Source organism: Bufo gargarizans, chromosome 6 (genome assembly GCF_014858855.1).
Source record: "Bufo gargarizans isolate SCDJY-AF-19 chromosome 6, ASM1485885v1, whole genome shotgun sequence".
Lineage (NCBI taxonomy): Eukaryota > Metazoa > Chordata > Amphibia > Anura > Bufonidae > Bufo > Bufo gargarizans.
In genome coordinates this window covers 341,663,691-341,684,574 of record NC_058085.1, presented here as the reverse complement: position 1 = coordinate 341,684,574, position 20,884 = coordinate 341,663,691, and the positions used below count along the sequence as shown (strand labels likewise).

Sequence of the window (20,884 nt, the reverse complement as noted above, 5' to 3'; positions counted from 1 at the left end):
GAATCCTTCAAAAGAAACCTGAAAACCCACTTCTTCAGACAAGCCTACAACCAGTGACCCTGCTGCCTCTATACCGCCATGACCAGCTTCACCCGCACCTCCTGTGTCCTTCTCCCATACCATGTAGATTGTAAGCCCTCACGGGCAGGACCCTCTCTCCTTCTGTACCAGTCTGTAACTCATCTTGTTTATGATTAGTGCAATTGTCTGTATTATGTATGTGCACCGCTTATCATATGTACAGTGCTATGGAATGAATGGCGCTTTAATAATAAATAATAATTATTATTATTTCCGCAAAGAACGAAAAAGCAAAGTGTACATAAGATTAGTAAAGTCTAGATTTCTTGCTGGTACTATATATTCGGCTGCATTCACATGACTGTGGTGCCACCATTCCCGTGTTGCAGACCACAAACCACAGGTGCTCAAAACACCGGCATCAGTCATTTGAACTTTGCATCATGGTGCATTGACTTCCATGGGTCCGTGATCTCCAAGATGCGGCGAAAGATAGGACATGTCCTTTCTTTTGCGGCGCGGAAGCACGGACCCGGAAACGCACAGAAGCGGACCCCTTGAAGTCAATGTGTCCGCACCGTGCAGAGTTCAACTGACCGGTGCCCTTGTTTTGCGGAACTGCGGTTTGCGGTCCACAAGATGGGTACGGCGGCACCACGGTTGTGTGAATGCAGCTTTACGCTACGTTTTTTCCACGCGAGAATCTGAGAGATAAACCTGCAGGTAGCCTAATGCGGTCCCTCCTCATTGTGTCTGTGACACCTGAAAGTAGGTTTGTATCTCGGCCGCCTTTGTTTGGTTTTATCTGGTACGAATTATCATATAATCAGGTTTTCCATATTGTCTTCTGGATTCCTTCATCTTTTATACTTCCAGTGTTACCTTCCGTGTTTTTATGGGCAGGTTTTTATAGCTACAGGTGAGCGGTTTCTCTCTGTGTCCGTATCCCCCCTGTGTGTAGCTGTGAATTGTAGAATTTGTATTCTGCATCATAAATAAAACATTCCTGTAACAACGCTGAATGCTTGTCTCTTCCCCCATCACCCTCTGCACACTCACCACCATAGGCAACCCCGGCCTTCATCTTGAAAACCCTGATTTCTGGGCAGTAGATTGTACCATGTAAAGCCGGATCTGCTGCCCAAAAACATTGAATCTGCATGGCGACAAGCATTCGCTCATCCACACATAGCGGAGGTTATTGCTGGATGTAAATGCAGCTCTCACCTCCGCTCACGGTCAGGCACAGTCGTCACGTATAGAAAGACCTTAAGACTCTGAAAGACATCATCACCATGACGGGTCAGAGCATCCCCTGGCTCTCCTGTCGGTGACTCATGCATTAGACAGGGCCTTGAGGAGGAAGTGCATGATTATACCCCGTACGCTGTCCAAGCCCAATATATCACTTTTGCCCTCCGAGTCCTGATTCCGTGGCAGAAGCGCCGCATGTTAGGAAGCAATATGAGATGTGATTTCATGAGGTGGGTACAATCATTTATGGTAACTGGAAGCCATTAGTAAAGCTGTCGTGAATGATAGATAAGCCTGAGCGGTGCAGCAGATTTATTTAGTTAGAGTTGAATATTTTAATGGTCATAAGACAAAATCTTCAGAATCATTAGGCTAGGAGGGAAATATGTTATTTAACCCCTCACTGCCTGGATAGATGTGCTGTGTATATAAAAGCATCTGCTATTGTATTTCTCTTAGAATAATGGGATTTGGCTATACAAAATCTTGAGTCATCTCTTTTTAAAGGCTATAGAAATCTTTGTATTGATTTTTTTATTTTAATTGCTGGTTTGCTTCCTCAATGCACAATAAAGCAAATTAAGCAACTAATTATTCTTCCTTAAAAGTTTTCTACTTTGCTCCTGCAGAGTGTGTGTACAGCCTTCACCTCTAACCTGTTTGTCAGAGCTCCGTGTCTGGCTCTCTTTGCTCTCCCCCTCCCCTCTGTTAGGCTACATTAAGGGCTCATACACACAAACGTTCTTTGCGTTCCGTATACGGAATCATTTATTTCAATGGGTCCGCAAAAGACGCGGACAGCACTGTGTGTGCTGTCCGCATCCGTTGCTCCGTTCCGTGGGCCCGCAAAAATTGAGTCCAGTCCTATTCTTGTCCGTTTTGTGGGCAAGAATAGGCATTTCTATAATGGGCCTCCTGTTCCGTTCCGCAAATTGCAGAAGGCACACAGACAGCATCCGTTTTTTGCGGATCCGCAATTTGCGAACCGGTGCGGTCATGAGCATGAGCCCTAACACGCCAATTTTGCTGAAGGGGTGGGGACCCATTAATTTCAATGAGACTGCCCAAGACGCAGTCTTCACACCATAGTTCCATTCCGCTGCCCCCCAAAATATATAGAGCATGTCCTATTCATGTCCGCAATCATGGACAAGAATAGCCATTTTCTATATAGCGCCGGCCCTATCCGTTTTGCAAAATGCGGAATGCCCACAGCCGGTTATCCATGTTTAGTAATTTGGGGACTACAAAACACAGCACAGGTCGTATGAATGTCCCCTAAGGCCCCTTTCACACGGGCGAGTATTCCGCGCGGATGCGATGCGTGAGTTGAACTCATTGCACCCGCACTGAATCCCGACCCATTAATTTCTATGGGGCTGTTCACATGAGCGGTGATTTTCACGCATCACTTGTGCGTTGCGTGAAAATCGCAGCATGCTCTATTTTGTGCGTTTTTCACGTAACGCAGGCCCCATAGAAATGAATGGGGTTGCATGAAAATCGCAAGCATCCGCAAGCAAGTGCGGATGCTGTGCGATTTTTCACGCATGGTTGCTAGGAGAGGATCGGGATGGAGACCCGATCATTAATATTTTCCCTTAAAACATGGTTATAAGGGAAAATAATAGCATTCTGAATACATAATGCATAGTAAAATAGCGCTGGAGGGGTTAAAAAAATAAAATAAAAAATTTTACTCACCTTAGTCCACTTGATCGCGCTGCCCGGCATCTCGTCTGTCTCCTTGGCTGAACAGGACCTGTGGTGACGTCACTCCGGTCATCACATGTTCCATCACATGATCTTTTACCATGGTGATGGACCATGTGATGACCGGAGTGATGTCACCACAGGTCCTGTTCCTGAAATGAATGCTCACCACAGGTCCTGTTCAGCAAAGGAGACAGACGAGATGCTGGGCTACGCGATCAAGTGGACTAAGGTGAGTTAAATCATTTAAAAAAAAAATTTAACCCCTCCAGCGCTATTTTACTATGCATTCTGTATTCAGAATGCTATTATTTTCCCTTCTAACCATGTTACAAGGGAAAATAATACAATCTTCAGAACATCAATCCTAAGCCCGAACTTCTGTGAAGAAGTTCGGGTTTGGGTACCAAACATGCGCGATTTTTCTCACGCGCGTGCAAAACGCATTACAATGTTTTGCACTCGCGCGGAAAAATCGCTGGTGTTCCCGCAACGCACCCGCACATTTTCCCACAACGTCTGTCTGAAAGAGGCCTTAGTGTTAGAGATGGTAACAGGGAGGGAGAGCAGGCTGTGCACGGCAGAAGCATGTGGAGGGCAGGAGAGGATCCAAGAAGGCCAGCTTACAAAGGCTGTAGATACAGAGAAAAGCGTATACAAGGCATTCTGCAGGGGGAAGACAGCAGCTTCCTAGACACACAGATCCAGCATGTGTTACTGGGAGGGACATGTCCACCTGAGAAACTGTTTAATCAGGGGGTCTGAAAATGAATGAAGGGAAGTAGATTGCAGAGCTCTATACCCGAAAGAAGCCTTTATGGGTGAAACTGCGTTGGGAGGAGGACGCTGCTGCATTGGTCGGTAATCCACATGTGTCTGCCTGTTGCCATTTTAGCACTTATTCACACAAGGTAATGTAATCCACATTAGTGTTGGGTGCTTTTATTATATTGGCATTGGGACATGTGGATTGGACTTGGCTGATGGGGCAGCGCCCTCTCTGATATATTCATTGCTGTTATATTGATACTTATGTGGGTTTTCATGATTTTATCTTTATTATTTAATTAATAAAGTTAATTTTGTTTATATATTGAGTGGAGGCATTGTTTCTATTGGGTGGGTTTTAGTATATGCAGGTATACATTTTGGGTTGGTTTGTATCCCGGTTCAGTATTAGGTGTGCAGTGTATCATTAGGTTGAATTGTTACCTGTAGTGTAAAACATCACTCATTTATTTATTTTTTTATTATTGCATTGTACTCATTTGGGCCTAAAAATCTTCAATGTTCAACCGTTTTTACAGCTTTCAGCTTCAGGGCGTTTGCAGACTAACAAGTTCTCCTCTTTACACTGAATCCGTCAGAGAACTACTCGAAGAATTCCATCTGTACGCCTTATCTCCCAACTTCTGACAGCTCATAAACGCTCATCAAACGGATAAGAGTTTAGCTACAATGACTGTTTATGAGCTGTCGAGTTAAGGGCTGGTCTGCAAATGCACTTAAAGTGAAAGCTGTAGAGAAAAAAACTGTTGAAAATAGAAAAAAGAGATTTAGAGCAAAATTTGTAAAATTCAATATTAAAAAATGTCCCCAAAGATGTTCGTAGCTTCAAGAGTCGTCTTGGTCTGTTACCCACTGAAATATAACTTAGTTTCTTTAAGTGCACCTAAATTGGCTACATTTTATTAAAGAAAATTGTAAATGTGCTATAAAAGAATATTTCTAATATACTTTAAAGGGGTTTCCGAGACTTTGATACTGTTGACCTATCCTCTGGACCCGGGACCCCCGCCAATCAGCTGTTTGAGAAGACAACGGCTCTCGCAGTGCCTTCTCTCCGCTTTTCCTAGGCCACTGAGGACACGTTTATTGGTCACGTTGCAACTGGTACTATAAACTGTACAGCGCTGTCAGAAGGCCGTGGTGCTAACAGGTACACACCAGTCCCTTCTCAAACAGCTGATCGGCGGATGTTGGACCCCCACCGATCAGATACTGATGACCTATCTAGAGAGTAGGACATTAGTATATAAGTCTTGGAAAACCCTTTTAATAACTCTGCTCTGCTAATAGCCAGCACCGATGTGCAGCAGGCTCAAGGCAGGTGCTCAGATACATAACCGCTCTGCCTGTGCCCGCTGTGCTAAAGCCTGACAGCCCATCTGTGCCAGGATTTAGCAGCGCAGGAGTGCTATAGACAGGAGCAGCGATGCTCCAGCCTGTATAGTGCCGAGTGCGGTCCAAGGGGAATCCATACTCCAATACACTGCCGTGTACGGATCGCAAAGTGCCATGGCATCTGAACCTCAGTTGTCTGTTTCACGTGACTGTATATTGCATACTGTATATCTGTGTCCGCATCCATTCAGCAATGTGGACCCATTCATTTCAGTGGGGCCACAAAAGATGCAGGCAGCTTACCGCATGATTTCCACACCCGTACTTCTGATAGAGCATGTCTAAGAATAGGCATTTCTATCATAGGGCTGGCTGTTCCGTGCTGCAAAATGCGGAACACACAGCCGGTATACATGTTTTGCAGATCTACAATTTGCGGACTGCGAAAACGGATATGGTCATCTGAATGAGCCCTAAGTCTATATAAAGTGATGTCTTGTTACAATCCACATCTCTCTCTCATGTTCCCTTTGCATTGAGTCTCTGTGATCTCTTCCTTTCCGACTAGTTTCTGAAAAGTTCCCATGTCGATTCCTCAATGTTTTCTTAAAGTCCATCAGTAAAGGTGACCATACACACCTCTGTAAAAAAAAAAAAAAGGAATCTGATCCTCTTGTGAAGACATGTTTCCAAATATATGGACAGTGTGAACCAAATTGTGTATGGCTCAGTTGGCGGAACAATCGTTCATTTACACTTTTTTTTTTTTTTTTTTTTTTGTGATACCCCTATCTAATGTGTATGGCCACCTTAAGGACTTTACCATGTGCCTCGTCTGCGGCGACTCTCACAAACACTCCTTAGGGTACTTTCACACTAGCATTATTCTTTTCCATAGAGTTCCGTCCTAGGGGCTCTATAACGGAAAATAACTGATAGTTTTATCCTAATGCATTCTGAATGGAGAGCATTTTGTTCAGGATGTCTTCAGTTCAGTCTTTTTGAGTTTTCAGGACGGAGATAATACTGCAGCATGCTGCGGTTTTATCTCCGTCCAAAATTCGGGAACACTTGCCTGAATGGCGCATCCGGCCCGAGTGTTCCTGGGAAAACTGATCTGTTCCAGATGACACCGGAGAGATGGATCCGGCATTACAATGCATTTGTCAGACGTATCAGGATCCTGATCCGTGTGACAAATGCCATCAGTTTGTATACGTTTTGACGTCTCCGGCAGGCAGTTCCGGCGACTGAACTGCCTGCCGGAACCCTCTGCCGCAAGTGTGAAAGTACCCATAGGTGTTTAAAGTCCTAAACTTGATTTTATTTCTTCTGTGTTAAATACCTGATCACTGACCTTTCCATCTCTCTCTTGTCATCTCATTTCCGTTCTGTGTCTGTTGTGAACTAATACGACACTTTTGTGCCATCTCTGCTATGACCTTGTCCATTCCCTTGTTTCCGTGCTCTCTGGTTTTCTGTGACCCTATGTTCCCTGTGATGGTGTCCGTAATGTGCACACTCCAGGCTAGCATTGGATGACGTCATCCGACACAAGCAGCTCAACCTATCATCCCGTTTTTCTCCCAGGGTGGCAGGGGAGAATGATTTTCTTCAGACTGTTATAAACAAAGTGATTGCTGCCAAGGAAGTTAACCACAAAGGTCAAGGTATGTACTTTCATGAACTGTTAACACCGGGAGCTGGGGTAATTAAAGTATCATGGTGAGCGCAGAGTTTATTATAATTAAAATAAATGACTGAACTCTAGGCCGGGGGGACTATAGTTTCTCACCGCTAAGGGATACACACGTCCAGGAGGTCTCTGAGAAGAAATCTCATAGTCATAGAAATAACTGAGATTTTGTTCTTTTATGCGAATAAAATTCCTGCAATTACTAGGAAACCTGTTTTAGTAATGTTGGTGGTCGCTACCCTAAGGCCTCTTTCACATGGATGTCATGTTTTTTGCCCGGATAAGATGCGGGTGCGTTGCGGGAAAATGCGCGATTTTTTCGCGAGAGTGAAAAACATTGTAATGCGTTTTGCACGCGCGTGAGAAACATCTGCATATTTGGTACCCAAACCTGAACTTCACAGAAGTTCGGGTTTGGGTTAGGTGTTCTGTAGATTACTATTATTTTCCCTTATAACCATGTTATAAGGGAAAATAATACATTCTTAATACAGAATGCATAGTACAATAGGGCTGGAGTGGTTAAAAAAAATTAAAAATAATTTAACTCACCTTAAGCCACTTGATCGCGCAGCCCGGCTTCTCTTCTGTCTTCTTTCTTCAGGACCTGGGTAAAGGATCTGTGGTGACTTCACTGCGCTCATCACATGGTCCGTCTCATGTTCTTCTACCATGGTGATGGGTCATGTGACGGACCATGTGATGAGCGCAGTGACGTCATCACAAGTCCTTTACCCAGGTCCTGAAGAAAGAAGACAGAAGAGAAGCCTGGCTGCGCGATCAAGTGGATTAAGGTGAGTTAAATTATTTTTTTTAACCCCTCCAGCCCTATTGTATTATGCATTCTGTATTAAGAATGCTATTTTCCCTTATAACCATGTTATAAGGAAAAATAATAATGATCGGGTCTCCACCCCGATCGTCTCCTAGCAACCGTGCGTGAAAATCGCACCGCATCCGCACTTTCTTGCGGATGCTTGCCATTTTCACGCAGTCCCATTCACTTCTATGGGGCCTGTGTTGCATGAAAAACGCACAAAATAGAGCTTGCTGCGATTTTCACGCAATGCACAAGTGATGCGTGAAAATCACCGCTCATGTGCACAGCCCCATAGAAATGAATGGGTCCGGATTCAGTGCGTTCACCTCCCGCATTGCACCCGTGCAGAAAACTTGCCCGTGTGAAAGGGGCCTAAGAAGTGACTCCCTAAGCAGCGACTGTTAGCGGATATGAGGTGGTGACGGCACATGCCGTCAGGTATGGGGAATCTGAATGAACTGTTTCAAACTTACTAAGAAGTCTTAACGCTCTCAAAAAGAAAAACAATATAAAATGTTGTAATTTGTTGCCTTTTAATGGCTAACTGAAATACATGATGTTATAAGGCAATCTTTCGTGACTCTGAGGTCCCTTCTTCAGGCCAGAAATGAAAAGATCTCTAAAGAAACATGGATAGATACAGGAAAGAGGTGGTGTAATACATTGCAAAACCCTAACAAACAGAGGAATGATCTTGGAGAAAGAGTCCTTTAAGGGGTTCTGCAGTTTGTTTGTTTTTTCCACTGATGATCTATCCTCTGGATAGATTATCAGCATCTGTTTGGCGGGGGTTCGACACCCGGGACCTCCGCCGATCAGCTGTTTGAGAAGACAGCGGTGCTACAGGAGTGCTGCAGCCTTCTGTTTCCCTCAGGCCCGGTGATGTCATGACTAGTATCACTGGCCTGGGCGGGGCTAAGCTCCATTCATGTGAATGGGGTTTAGCCCCGCCCAGACTACGGTTACTAGTCATGACGTCACTGGGCCTGAGGGTAACGGAGAGAAGGCCGCGGTGCTCCTGTTGCGCTGCTGCCTTCTCAAACAGCTGATCTGTGTGGGTCCTTGCTGCCGATGATCAGTTAAAAAGAACTACAGAACCCCTTTAATTAGTTTTAGTGATAAGCTGTGTGAAATTTTGCCTCTGAGTTTAGAGAGGGGACGACCCCTCTATATCCATGTTTCTTTAGAGATCTTTTCATTTCTGGCCTGAAGAAGGGACCTCAGAGCCTCGAACGCTTGCCTTATAACATCATTCATTTTAGTCAGCCATTAAAAGGTATCAAATCACAATATTTTATATGGTTTCTCTTTTTGAGAGCGTTAAGACTTCTTACTACTGGCGAACACAGTACTAAACCTTTTTCTTTTTAACTTTCTAAGAACATGGGCATTTGAGGACCTTTAAAGCGGCCATACAACCACTTGATAAAATTAATTTGTGCATAGTCCTCATTATCCAAAAAGGAATATTTTTTACCCTTCCGATTTAATTGAACAGGTATTATTAGAGGCTTGTCTATTAAACGAGTTGTAGGGGTTTTAACCAGTCCTTTTATAGCAATTCTAAGCTAATAGAGGTGGGGTGTATTTCGGGGACTCCCCTAGGTAAAGCAGAAAGTCCTGTCCAGTGCAGCGCTTTATGAATGGACTTCATGGATGACCATTGATTGAAATGGGTGCCTTGTTTTCCCCTGCCATGGGGCTGCAAACTATCAATGTGAATTACCCCCTCCCACCAGCAAAGCTTACTGAGCTGATCGTAGATCAGTAGACTGACGTCTATAAAACATACAACTAGAATTCAATTCTCACAAGTAACTGTCGGGGAACCCCTGATAGTCAGAGATCACATTGTCTAATGAGGTTGAATAGTATAGGACCAACACCGCTGTCCGCTAATTAGTTCTACTGAAGTGCTATGGTGATTCACAAGAGCGTGTAACCCTTCCTTCTTCTCCCTGCAGGTCTGTGGGTAACAATGAAGCTGCTGCCTGGGGACATTCATCAGATTCGAAAGGAATTTCCTCATCTCGTGGATAGATCTACAGCCGTTGCACGAAAAATGGGATTCCCTGAGATAATCATGCCAGGTGTGCAGTGCTACAATGATGGGGGTTAATAGGAAAAGGCAGTACATTTCACAGCTTCTAATGTTGTGGCAGTTAGAACTAAAGGGGTTTTCCTGGACAGAAAAATGTATGTAAATATCTACTTGACGCTCCCCTGGTCCCCGCCCCGCAGGTCTCCACTTTATGGTTCCTTTCTACACACCAGAAGTTACCTCTTAGCCGATCACTGGTGTCCGCAGTTTTGCGCATTAAATGCTAGCGTCACTGCTGAGGCTGCAGCAGTCTCAATGCTGCGAAATAAAGAAAGATCGTCGTGAACTATCTGCGCTGGAGTGGTGGGGGATTTAACAGGATATGGGCACATTCACACAACCATAGTGTTTTGGTGTCTTCAAATTGTGGATTTGCAAAACACAGATACCGGCCCGTGTGCGTTCCACAATTTGCGGACCGCACATGGCCGCTGCTATGAGAGAAAATGCCTATTCTTGTCCGCAATTGCAGACAAGAATAGGGCACGAGCTTTCTTTTTTGCAGGGCTACGCATGCGGACAGCACACAATGTGCTGTCCGCATCTTTTGCTGTCCCATTGAAATGAATGGGTCCACACCTGTTACACAAAACTGTGTAATGGATGCAGACTCATACGGTCGTGTGAATGAGCCCTAATGGTTCTTATTTTGTGGTATTGCATTCTGTTGTGTTCGTTTATAAAACTCCAGGATAACTCCCGTTAACCCCTTAATGCAAAACTCTGTGCATGTACGGCGGGGGAAGCTGTGCCAGAGCGCCCGCCCGATCACTGCAGGGGCCCGGCAGTCCCTGATAGATGCCGGCGGATTAACCCCTTCTATGCCGCGGTCAGAGCTGACCGCGACATAGAAGGGGTTTGCTGCGGGTGAGGGAGCACATTGGGTCCCCACGCTGCTGTGGCGGGGACCCGATGGGTGACAAGGCAGCCAGATGCCATGCAGAGGCTGCCCAATGCCCTGCACGGCACTGGACCTGCCTTCTACGGGTGCCCAGGAGATCCATCCTCAGGCTGCGTCTCCTAGGCAACCTGTAAGTGTATCAGTGTAATACACTAACCGGCAATGCATTGCAGAGGGTATCAGACCCCCAAAAGTTGAAGTCCCAGAGTAGGACAGAAATAAAGTAAAAAAAATAAAAAATCAAGTGAAAAAAGAAAAAAAGTCCCTTTCCCCAGATTTTATAAGAAAAAAAGAAAGAAAAAAACACACATATTAGGTATCGCCACGTCCGTAACGACCGGCTCTATAAATATATCACATGATCCTCCCCATTCGATACCATAATGTCACCTTGCATTACAAAAAGTGCAACACCAAGTGATCAAAAAGGCATATGTCCCACAAAATGGTACCAATAAAACAGTCACCTCATCCCGCAAAAAAAAAAATGAGCCCCTATATAAGAAAATCGCAACAACAAAAAAAAAAAATCATAAAAACTATACCTCTCAGAACATGGAGACATTAAAACATCATTTTTTTTGCTACAAAACTGCTATTATTGTGTTAAAGTAAAATAATAAAAAAAAATTGACATATTAGGTATTGCCGTGTCCGTAACAACCTGCTGTATAAAAATATCACATGACCTAATCCCTCAGGTGAACACTGTAAAAAAATAATAACAGTGCCAAAAAAGCTATTTTTTGGGGTCACCTGACATCACATAAAGTCCAACACCAAGCGATCAGAAAAAGGTGTATGCCCCCCAAAATAGTACCAATCAAACTGTCTCCTCATCCCGCAAAAAAAATGAGACCCTAACTAAGAGAATCGGTCAAATTTTTTTTTTTAAAAAGCTATGGCTCTCAGGCTATGGAGACACTAAAACATCATTTTTGTGGTTTAAAAAATGCTATTATTGTGTAAAACTTTAATAAATAAAAAGTATACATCTTGGGTATTGCCACTTCCATAACAATCTACTCTATAAAAATGTCACATGACCTAACCCCACAGGTGAACGCTGTAAAAATAAATAAAAACTGTGCTAAAACAACCAATTTTTTGGTCGCCTTGCTCTATAAAGTGTAATAATAAATGATCAAAAAATCATATGTACCCAAAAATGGTACCAATAAAAACGTCAACTCTTCCTGCAAAAAACTAGCCCCTGGACAAGACGATCGGCAGAAAAATAAAAAAATTGCGTTTAGAAAATGGAGATACAAAAACATATATATATATATTTTTTTTTAAAAATGCTTAATTATGTAAAACTGAAACAAAGAAAGTAGACATATTTGATATCATTGCGTCCGTAACAACCTGCTCTATAAAAATAGTACGATCTACTCTGTCAGATGAATGTTGTAAAACAAAAAAAAAAAAAAAAAAAACTGTGTGCCAAAACAGCTATTTTTGCGTTAACTTGCCTCACGAAAAAAAAAAAACGTAATATAGAGCAATTAAAAATCATATGTACCCCAAAATAGTACCAATAAAACTGTCACCTTTCCCCCCTAGTTTCCAAAATTGGGTCACTTTTTGGGAGTTTCTACTGTAAGGGTGCATTAGGGGGGCTTCAAATGGGACATGGCATCTAAAAACCAGTTCAGCAAAATCTGCCTTCCAAAAACCATACTGCGCTTCTTTTCTTCTGCGCCCTGCCATGTGCCCGTACATAATCAGTTTACTACTACACGTGGGGTGTTTATGTAAACCGCAGAACCAGGGTAATAAATATTAAGTTTTGTTTGGCTGTTGGTTGATGTTTGGTATTAAATAAAAAAAATGGATTAAAATGGAAAATCTGCCAAAAAAGTGAAATTTTGAAATTTTAATCTCTATTTTACTTTAATTCTTGTGGAACACCTAAAGGGTTAACAAAGTTTGTAAAATCAGTTTTGCGTAACTTAAGGGGTGTAGTTTCTACAATGGCGTAATTTATGGGGAGGGGGGGTTTCCACTATGTAAGTTCCACAAAGTGACTTCAGACCTGAACTGGTCCTTAAAAAGTAGGTTTTGGAAATTTTCGTAAAAATTTTAATTGCTTCTATAATGACATTTACAAAATGATGCCAACATAATGTAGACATATGGGGAATGTTAAGTAATAAATATTTTGAGGTATCACTTTCTGTTTTAAAAGCAGAGAAATATACATTTTGAAAATTGCAAATTTTTCTAAATTTTTGGTAAATTGGATTTTCATAAATAAAGGTGAAATATATTGATTAAAATTTATGACTGTTATGAAGTGCAATGTGTCACGAGAAAACAATCTCTGAATGGCTTGGATAAGTAAAAGCGTTCCAAAGCTATTACCACATAAAGTGACATAGCAGATTTGCCAAAAGGTGAAAAATGGCCCGGTCCTTAAGGGGTTAAGGACACTGATTGGGCATGCATTAGTCCCATTATACCCTACAGACATGTTCAGAATGAGATGGTATAATACCCTTGGGGTGTATTCACACTCTTCAGAGACAATGTATAACTACCCACAGTTTTATCATTCTTTTGCAGGGTTTGTGTTAAACACAATATAATTTGCTGTAGTATAAGGTTCCATTCACACATCTGTTGTGTATTGCGGATCCGCAATACACCGGTCCGGCAGCCCTATAGAAATGCCTATTCTTGTCCGCTATTGCGGACATGAATAGGACATGTTATATTTTTTCGGGAGACTGTGTGCTGTCCGCATCTCTTCTGGCCCTATTGAAAATGAATAGGTCCGGAACCGTTCCGCAATGTTGCGGAACAGATCCGAACTCATTCTACGGACATGTGAATGGATCCTAACATGCGGATTTATAGCTTTTTTCTAGTGATAATGGTGCGGCCGTCTGCCACGCCATTCTGCACTCTTTGTATACACCCTAAAGGTTATTATTCTGCTGAACCTAAGATCTGGCTTTTCCTTTTTAACAGAGCCTTAAACATTACATGTACTTCATTAACCACTTGTGGACCGCTGGGCTTGCTTTATTTCTGAACGTCCTTGCTGAGTTTGTAGCTGCATGCAGGTCGTGTAGGACTGGAGCCAGCTGGCAATGACATTCAGGCTCCCCGTAGAGAAAGCCGAGCCGGTTTGTTACCATCCCTGCCTTCCTTATTGCTGTATATATATACAGTTCAGGAAGCAGCCAAGACTCTTCCTGCTCCCTGCAGGGAGGCCCTAGAGGCTGTTAGTCTCAGAGGTCTTGTGGGACTTCATGGGGACCACAGTGTATAAAATAAACACAAAAAGAGCCACTGATGGTGGTCATGTGACCAGTCGCCTCCATCACCGACCTTCATTGACCATCACTGCGCACAACATTAAAAACTAGTGTTTGCTCAGTACTATGAGACTCTCTCTGCAACTGCCGCACCACGTTTACACTGCCTGGTCCTGTCAAAGTACAGCAGGAGCAGCAGTTGCAGAGGGAGCAGAGCCTCTAGGTGTAATGACAACGCCCCCTTTGCTCCTAGAGGCTCATTTGCATATACTAAAACATAATGTTTCTCAGCAATGCGGACACATATTAACATGGGACCAACACAGATGCCTTCAGCTGCCAAGTGCACATGTAACAGGTCAGTCAGTGTCATGGGTACAAAACTGCTGACAGATGCCCTTTTGAAGAACTTTGCGAGATTATGGCACACTTTTTGCTATAAATTTTTTTTAAAACAGGCTTTTTTTTATCCATTTTTCTAGGTATAGAAAATAAAAGTACAAAATATTAAAATAAAAGGACACCTCACAAAAAAATGCAAAACGTATTTAAATGACCAAGTTTAATGCTTCTGAATATGGGGGGGGGGGGGGGGAGGGGAGAGATTGGTCCCGTCTGGAACAGGATAAGTTTTGTAACCGAAAATAAAAGAACAAGGAAGGAGTGGCTCAGGATTGAGCATACACTCATTATGCATGCTTTACTACTACTCAAGCCTAGTCTTCTTGTAAATTTTGTTTTATTAACAAGTATAATAATAAAATGATACAAGTTTAACATAATATAAAATGGGATAAAACATCACCATTACAGATGGAAGTTTGCATATATTATAACCTGTTGAGACATCACAGGAATGACACTTCCTAATTTCAAAAAGCATATTAAAAAAAGTGATTATTTGAAAAAACATCAATATAAATCAGTTCAGAAGTTGATTCAGAAAATGGTGAAGGGAAAGGAGGGGTGGGAAGGGGGGAGGGGAGAAAAGGGAAACAAAACAAAGGGTCAAACAATGTGGGGGAGAAGAAAAAATTGTCACATGTTTCATTAGATAGTTCAAGAGCATAAGGAAAGAAAAGTAATTAGAGATCCAAATGTATAGACTCAATCAAAGAACTTGGACAGTTTGCCAGTGGAGATATAGCTAGTCTTCTGCTCTCAGCTTGAGGTTTAGCATTTTCAGCCCGGTGGTGGTGGTGGCTGAAGGTCTACGGGGGGGGGGGGGGGGGGGGTGCAGCATGCTTTCATTAAAGTTTTTTCTTTTTTCACTTTTTTAGCTCTCACGTCATATTACTTTTTTGATAGAATTCCCTTCTTTACAGATATTACTTTCTGATACACCTGATTGAGCATTCCCTTTAATATGCCCTACAGAGCGTTTCTGATATATGCCGGATGGAAAGTGCAGCGCGATTTATCTTTAACCGTGATATTTACCCCTCGATGGCCGCTGTGATTTGCTCCCTTTTATAGGAAATCCTAGCCTAGAACCAGAGTGCGTTGTGCTGGCCTGGATTTCTTCTTGCGCGTTGTATAAGCCATGAAAGCACAGTGATGTTCTTTTATTAATTATGCATGAGCATCGCCATCGCAGGAGAACATCCTGGCTGTTACATTAAACTCCAGCAAGGTTTTGGGAGTTATAACTGGAGGCTCTCTTATTTTTGCAATGCTTGTTCTTAAAGGGAAATTTTGAAGCTGCATTCCATACGAAGCCTTTAGGACGCCCACCTCAGTTCTGGATGAAACCTCTCGGAAATGCAGGTTCCTGAAAAATAATGTAGCTAATAACATGAAGGCGACACCGCCTGTATTACAGGATAATACTTTATTTTTTATTTTTGTTAGTAAATCTAAAGTATTAAGGAAACATAAACGCAGCATTTCTCTATTGTTGATTCCTTTACCGTGGAAGTGATTTAAAGTTGTGGGCAGCATGAATTCCCTTTAGGGTACATTTACACGACCGTATGTATTTTGTGGTCTGCAAAATATGGAGATAACGTCCATGTGGCATCCGTGTTTTTTTTTTTTTTTTTTTGTGTGGGTCCAATGACTTCAGCAGGTCGGTGTTCCGCATTTGCGGCCAAGAAAAGGACATGTTTTATCTTTTTGTGAAACAGATATACAGATGTGGAAAGTACACTGGTGTCTTCCATATACTTTCCGCAGAAGAGCGAACATGCCTTATTCTTAATTGCAAATGTGGACCACCGCAAAAAAAAAAAAAATGGATGCCACACAGACGTCATCCATATTTTGAGGATCTGTGTTTTATTGACCGCAAAATACATACGGTTGTGTAAGTGTACCCTCAGCCGGTCACAGATGAATTATGGCGGCATAGGTACATGACAGGCTATGCTACCATAGACAGTACATTTTATTCTGCCGATGCATTTACTGGATAAGTCTGCATGACCTTTGTGTTAAACAAGGGAGGTCACCACATTAAATATCTATTTCCCATTTCATTCTATGTTGTGCTGTTTCTCTCTCTTCCTCCTAGAAATTTGCAACTACATTAAAAAAGGGGTGAGTCTCTCACAGTCCAATACCGTCTGCACTGATTGGACAGTGTTAGCGTGCGGACACACACCCTCCACTGTAATACCCAGTTGTCTCTTCATTCGTGCATTTCTGTGAGGAGTAAAAGAGGAACATAACAATTTAGCGTTAAAAGAAATGTTGCTTCAGAATTGTTATGTCATGGGGAATGCAAGTATTTGCTAAATGTCAGGAGAGCAGACAGGTCCTCCTTAACACATTTGTGTTGGATAGTAATCTGCGTTAGGGTCTCTGTATGCGCTCTCTACAGTATTTTCACATTTACATTTTTTTTTCTTCAGGTGATGTCCGCAACGATATCTATGTAACACTATTTCAGGGTGACTTCGACAGAGGCAACAAGACAACAGCTAAGAATGTGGAGGTCACAATGTCCGTGTTTGATGAGGATGGGAAGCGGCTGGAGGTAAATGACCCTCGCCTAGTTTGTCTATGCCAACACGTGATCATAAGAGGCATAAAAGGAAATCCGAACGGTCAGACAAAAATGTTGCTTTAATGCATGCAAATAAGCCTCTAGGAGCAACGGGGGCGTAGCCGTTACACCTAGAGGCTCCACTTTCTTAGCAACTGCCACGCCCCCTCTCCACTTTGGCAGGGCCAGGCAGTGTAATCAGGATCACGCCTGGCCCTGTCAATCAAAGAACAGAGCTCCTGACAGTTGCAAAGAGAGCAGAACCTTTAAGTGTAATGGTAACGCCCCTGTTGCTCCTAGAGGCTCATTTGCATAAAACAAAACATAATCTTCTCAGCAATACAGGCACATATGAACATGGGACCAACACAGATGCTTTCAGCTGCCAAGTGCACAGGTCAGCCAGTGTCAAAGGTACAAATCTGCTGACATATGCCCTTTAAGAAGCTGCTTTGCATAAATTAGGATCACTTCCCGGTAATTACTCTTTCCAATTCAGGATATATTCAGATGAGCATTGTAAAAGACCCCCATGTTTCTTCTGCTAACAATGGTCCATTTTATGTCCGTGCACAATCAGTATGTTCTCCGTTTTTCATGTCTGTCAAAAAGTTTTCACTTGTTTTCAGCATCTCCTAGCAATCATACTGGAAGAAGCCGAGCAGATCGATGTATACATTTTAGAAAATTATTCAGCAAAACCTTTAATTTATACATTTACGGTGGAGAAAATGAGTATTTGATACACTGGCGATTCTGCAAGTTTCCCCACCTACAAAGAATGGAGAGGTCTGTAATTTTTATGATAGGTACACTTCAACTGTGAGAGAGAGAATCTAAAAAAAAATCCATAAAATCACATTGTATGATTTTTTTAAATGATTAATTTGCTTTTTGGTGCATGAAATAAGTATTTGATCACCTACCAACCAGCATGAATTCTGGCTCTCACAGACCTGTTAGTTTTTCTTTAAGAAGCCCTCCTACTCCTATAAAAGACGCCTGTCCACACACTCAATCAATCACACTATCCACCATGGCCAAGACCAAAGAACTGTCTAAGGACACCAGGGGCAAAATTGTAGACCTGCATAAGGCTGGGATGGGCTACAGGACAATAAGCAAGTAGCGTGGTGAGAAGGCAACAACTGTTGGTGCAAATATTAAAACATGGAAGAAATGCAAGATAACTGTCAATCATCCTAGGTTTGGGGCTCCATACAAGAACTCACCTCGTAGGGTAATGAATTGATGATTCTGAGAAAGGTCAGGAATTTGCTCAGAACTACATGGGAGGACCTGGTCAATGACCTGAAGAGGGCTGGGACCACAGTCTCAAAGATTACCATCGGTAACGCACTACACCTTCATGGATTAAAATCCTGCAGGACATGTAAGGTCCCCCTGCTCACGTCAGCACATGTTCTTGGCCCGTTTGAGGTTCGCCAGTGACCATCTTGGATGATCCAGAGGAGGCATAGGAGAAGGCCATGTGGTCAGATGAGACCAAAATACAACTTTTTGGTATCAACTCCGTTTGCAGTGTTTGGAGGATGAAGAAGGAGGAGTACAACACCAAGAACACCGTCCCAACCGTGAAGCATGGGGGTGGAAACATAATACTTTGGGGGTGCTTTTCTGCACAGGGGACAGGACGACTGCAAAAAAACAAAAAACATAAAATGTGATTTTGCTGGATTTTTTCTTTAGATTCTGTCTCTAACAGTTTAAATGTACCTACGATATAAATGACAGACTTCTCCATTCTTTGTAGGTGGGGAAACTTGCAAAATAGCCAGTGTATCAAATGCCCCACTGAATATATTTGCATTTTCCACCTCCTGTGAACAGCTATCCGTACGGGAAGGAGGGATTTCCGTGATTGATATCATTGTGTGTATAGCTGCATAATGGATAGCTGTCCGTCACCGATAACCCCTCCCTGTACCGATAGCTGTTCACAGGTGATGGAAAAAGCAAAGATATAAATATATAAGTTACAGGTTTTACAGCATAATTTCCTACACATGTAAGTCTATATCAATCCGTTCAGCTCCTCCTGCTCTACACCGTGGTGACAGCTCCTCTTTAATGATTGCGGGCAGCATGTTTCTAGTACTTTGTTGTGTAGAGGATATACTGTATAAATTTAAGGTTATTTCCTGTAACAATTCCTATTTATATTGCTGCATTATGATTTCTGAATGTCATTCCATCACACTATAAGAACCCTTCTGGTGAGATCTTATTAACAAGCCTCACATACTTCTCTACTATATTATGTCCCCAAATGCACAGGAGCGGAGAGCACCTTCATTTATTTGTTTTTGTCTTTTTTTCTCTGTTTCTTTCCCAAGAACGTGATTTACCAGGGGGCTGGAGATGAAGCTATGTCAGAGTACAAATCCGTAATATATTATCAAGTAAAGCAGCCCCGGTGGTTTGAAACAGTGAAGGTAAATTGTGCAGCCATAAAAAGCTTTTATAAGTGTAGTAAATACTGCAAATGTTTTAATGCACATCTGAAAGCAAAAAACAACAGCAGTGACGGGGGGATGATAGGAGTTATACTTGTGACCCAGGAGACATCGATCTCTGCAGTGCTGATGGATGAGAAACAAGAGGCTTAGGGAATCTCCTGAAGGGGCTGTTCGAGATTAGAAAAAGGGAAAGCCCACAAGCGCTGTCTGGATGTTCAGCTGAACCCCCCTTTAGCCCCATTCATTTGACTATTGCAGCTAAGAATGGTGATGTTTATAGAGGAAAATTAAACCTGTGGAAGCTACCATACTTATCTGTTAAAAACAATGGGACAGGCCTCCATCAGTGGCTGCAGATTGGTATGGCTGAATAGCAACATAATATTCATTAAAATATGGCAAAAAAAACAAACTCTGCTATTAGAAGTTTTCTGCTGCGGAAAGATGCCTCTTAACAAAAGACAAAGTCATCTAAAAGTGATCATGATACAAATGGTTAAGAAAGTTTTATATAAAATTATAAAACAAAAACAACTTTCTTCCAGAAACAGTGCCACAACTGTCCGTGGTTTGTATGTGGCACTACAGTTCAGCCTTCTTCAAATAAATAGGGCTGAGCGGCAATACCAGACACTGTCTATATCCAACAGGGGTTCCATTTACTTGAATGGAGCTGAACTGCAGTACCACTCACAGCCTTTGGTTGGTAGTGGCACTCTTTCTGGAAGAAATAAACAATAATTATTATTATTTTTATTTTTTTTATCTCATAAGACTTCTTTAACCCCTTAAAGGGGTTATCCAATTTCAAGAACATTCCCCCGGGCCGGGCCCCTTGCCGGTAATATACAGGTCCTTCTCAAAAAATTAGCATATTGTGATAAAGTTCATTATTTTCTGTAATGTGCTGATAAACATTAGACTTTCATATATTTTAGATTCATTACACACCAACTGAAGTAGTTCAAGCCTTTTATTGTTTTAATATTGATGATTTTGGCATACAGCTCATGAAAACCCAAATTTCCTATCTAAAAAAATTAGCATATTTCATCCGACCAATAAAAGAAAAGTAGTTTTTAATACAAAAAAAGTCAACCTTCAAATAATTATGTTCAGTTATGCACTCAATACTTGGTCGGGAATCCTTTTGCAGAAATGACTGCTTCAATGCGGCGTGGCATGGAGGCAATCAGCCTGTGGCACTGCTGAGGTGTTATGGAGGCCCAGGATGCTTCGATAGCGGCCTTAAGCTCATCCAGAGTGTTGGGTCTTGCGTCTCTCAACTTTCTCTTCCCAATATCCCACAGATTCTCTATGGGGTTCAGGTCAGGAGAGTTGGCAGGCCAATTGAGCACAGTAATACCATGGTCAGTAAACCATTTACCAGTGGTTTTGGCACTGTGAGCAGATGCCAGGTCGTGCTGAAAAATGAAATCTTCATCTCCATAAAGCTTTTCAGAAGATGGAAGCATGAAGTGCTCCAAAATCTCCTGATAGCTAGCTGCATTGACCCTGCCCT

The 20,884-nt window shown here is 42.4% G+C and overlaps 1 protein-coding gene across 1 annotated transcript in view; it reads left to right on the top strand.

Annotated features, from left to right (window-relative positions):
• Positions 1–20,884, top strand: part of DOCK1 (dedicator of cytokinesis 1) — a 388,933-nt gene that overhangs the window by 78,857 nt on the left and 289,192 nt on the right. The window contains exons 12-15 of the mRNA XM_044296110.1: positions 6,703–6,782; positions 9,593–9,718; positions 16,749–16,873; positions 19,240–19,338. Coding sequence (XP_044152045.1) covers positions 6,703–6,782; positions 9,593–9,718; positions 16,749–16,873; positions 19,240–19,338 — 430 coding nt within the window. The remainder of the gene's footprint in view (positions 1–6,702; positions 6,783–9,592; positions 9,719–16,748; positions 16,874–19,239; positions 19,339–20,884) is intronic.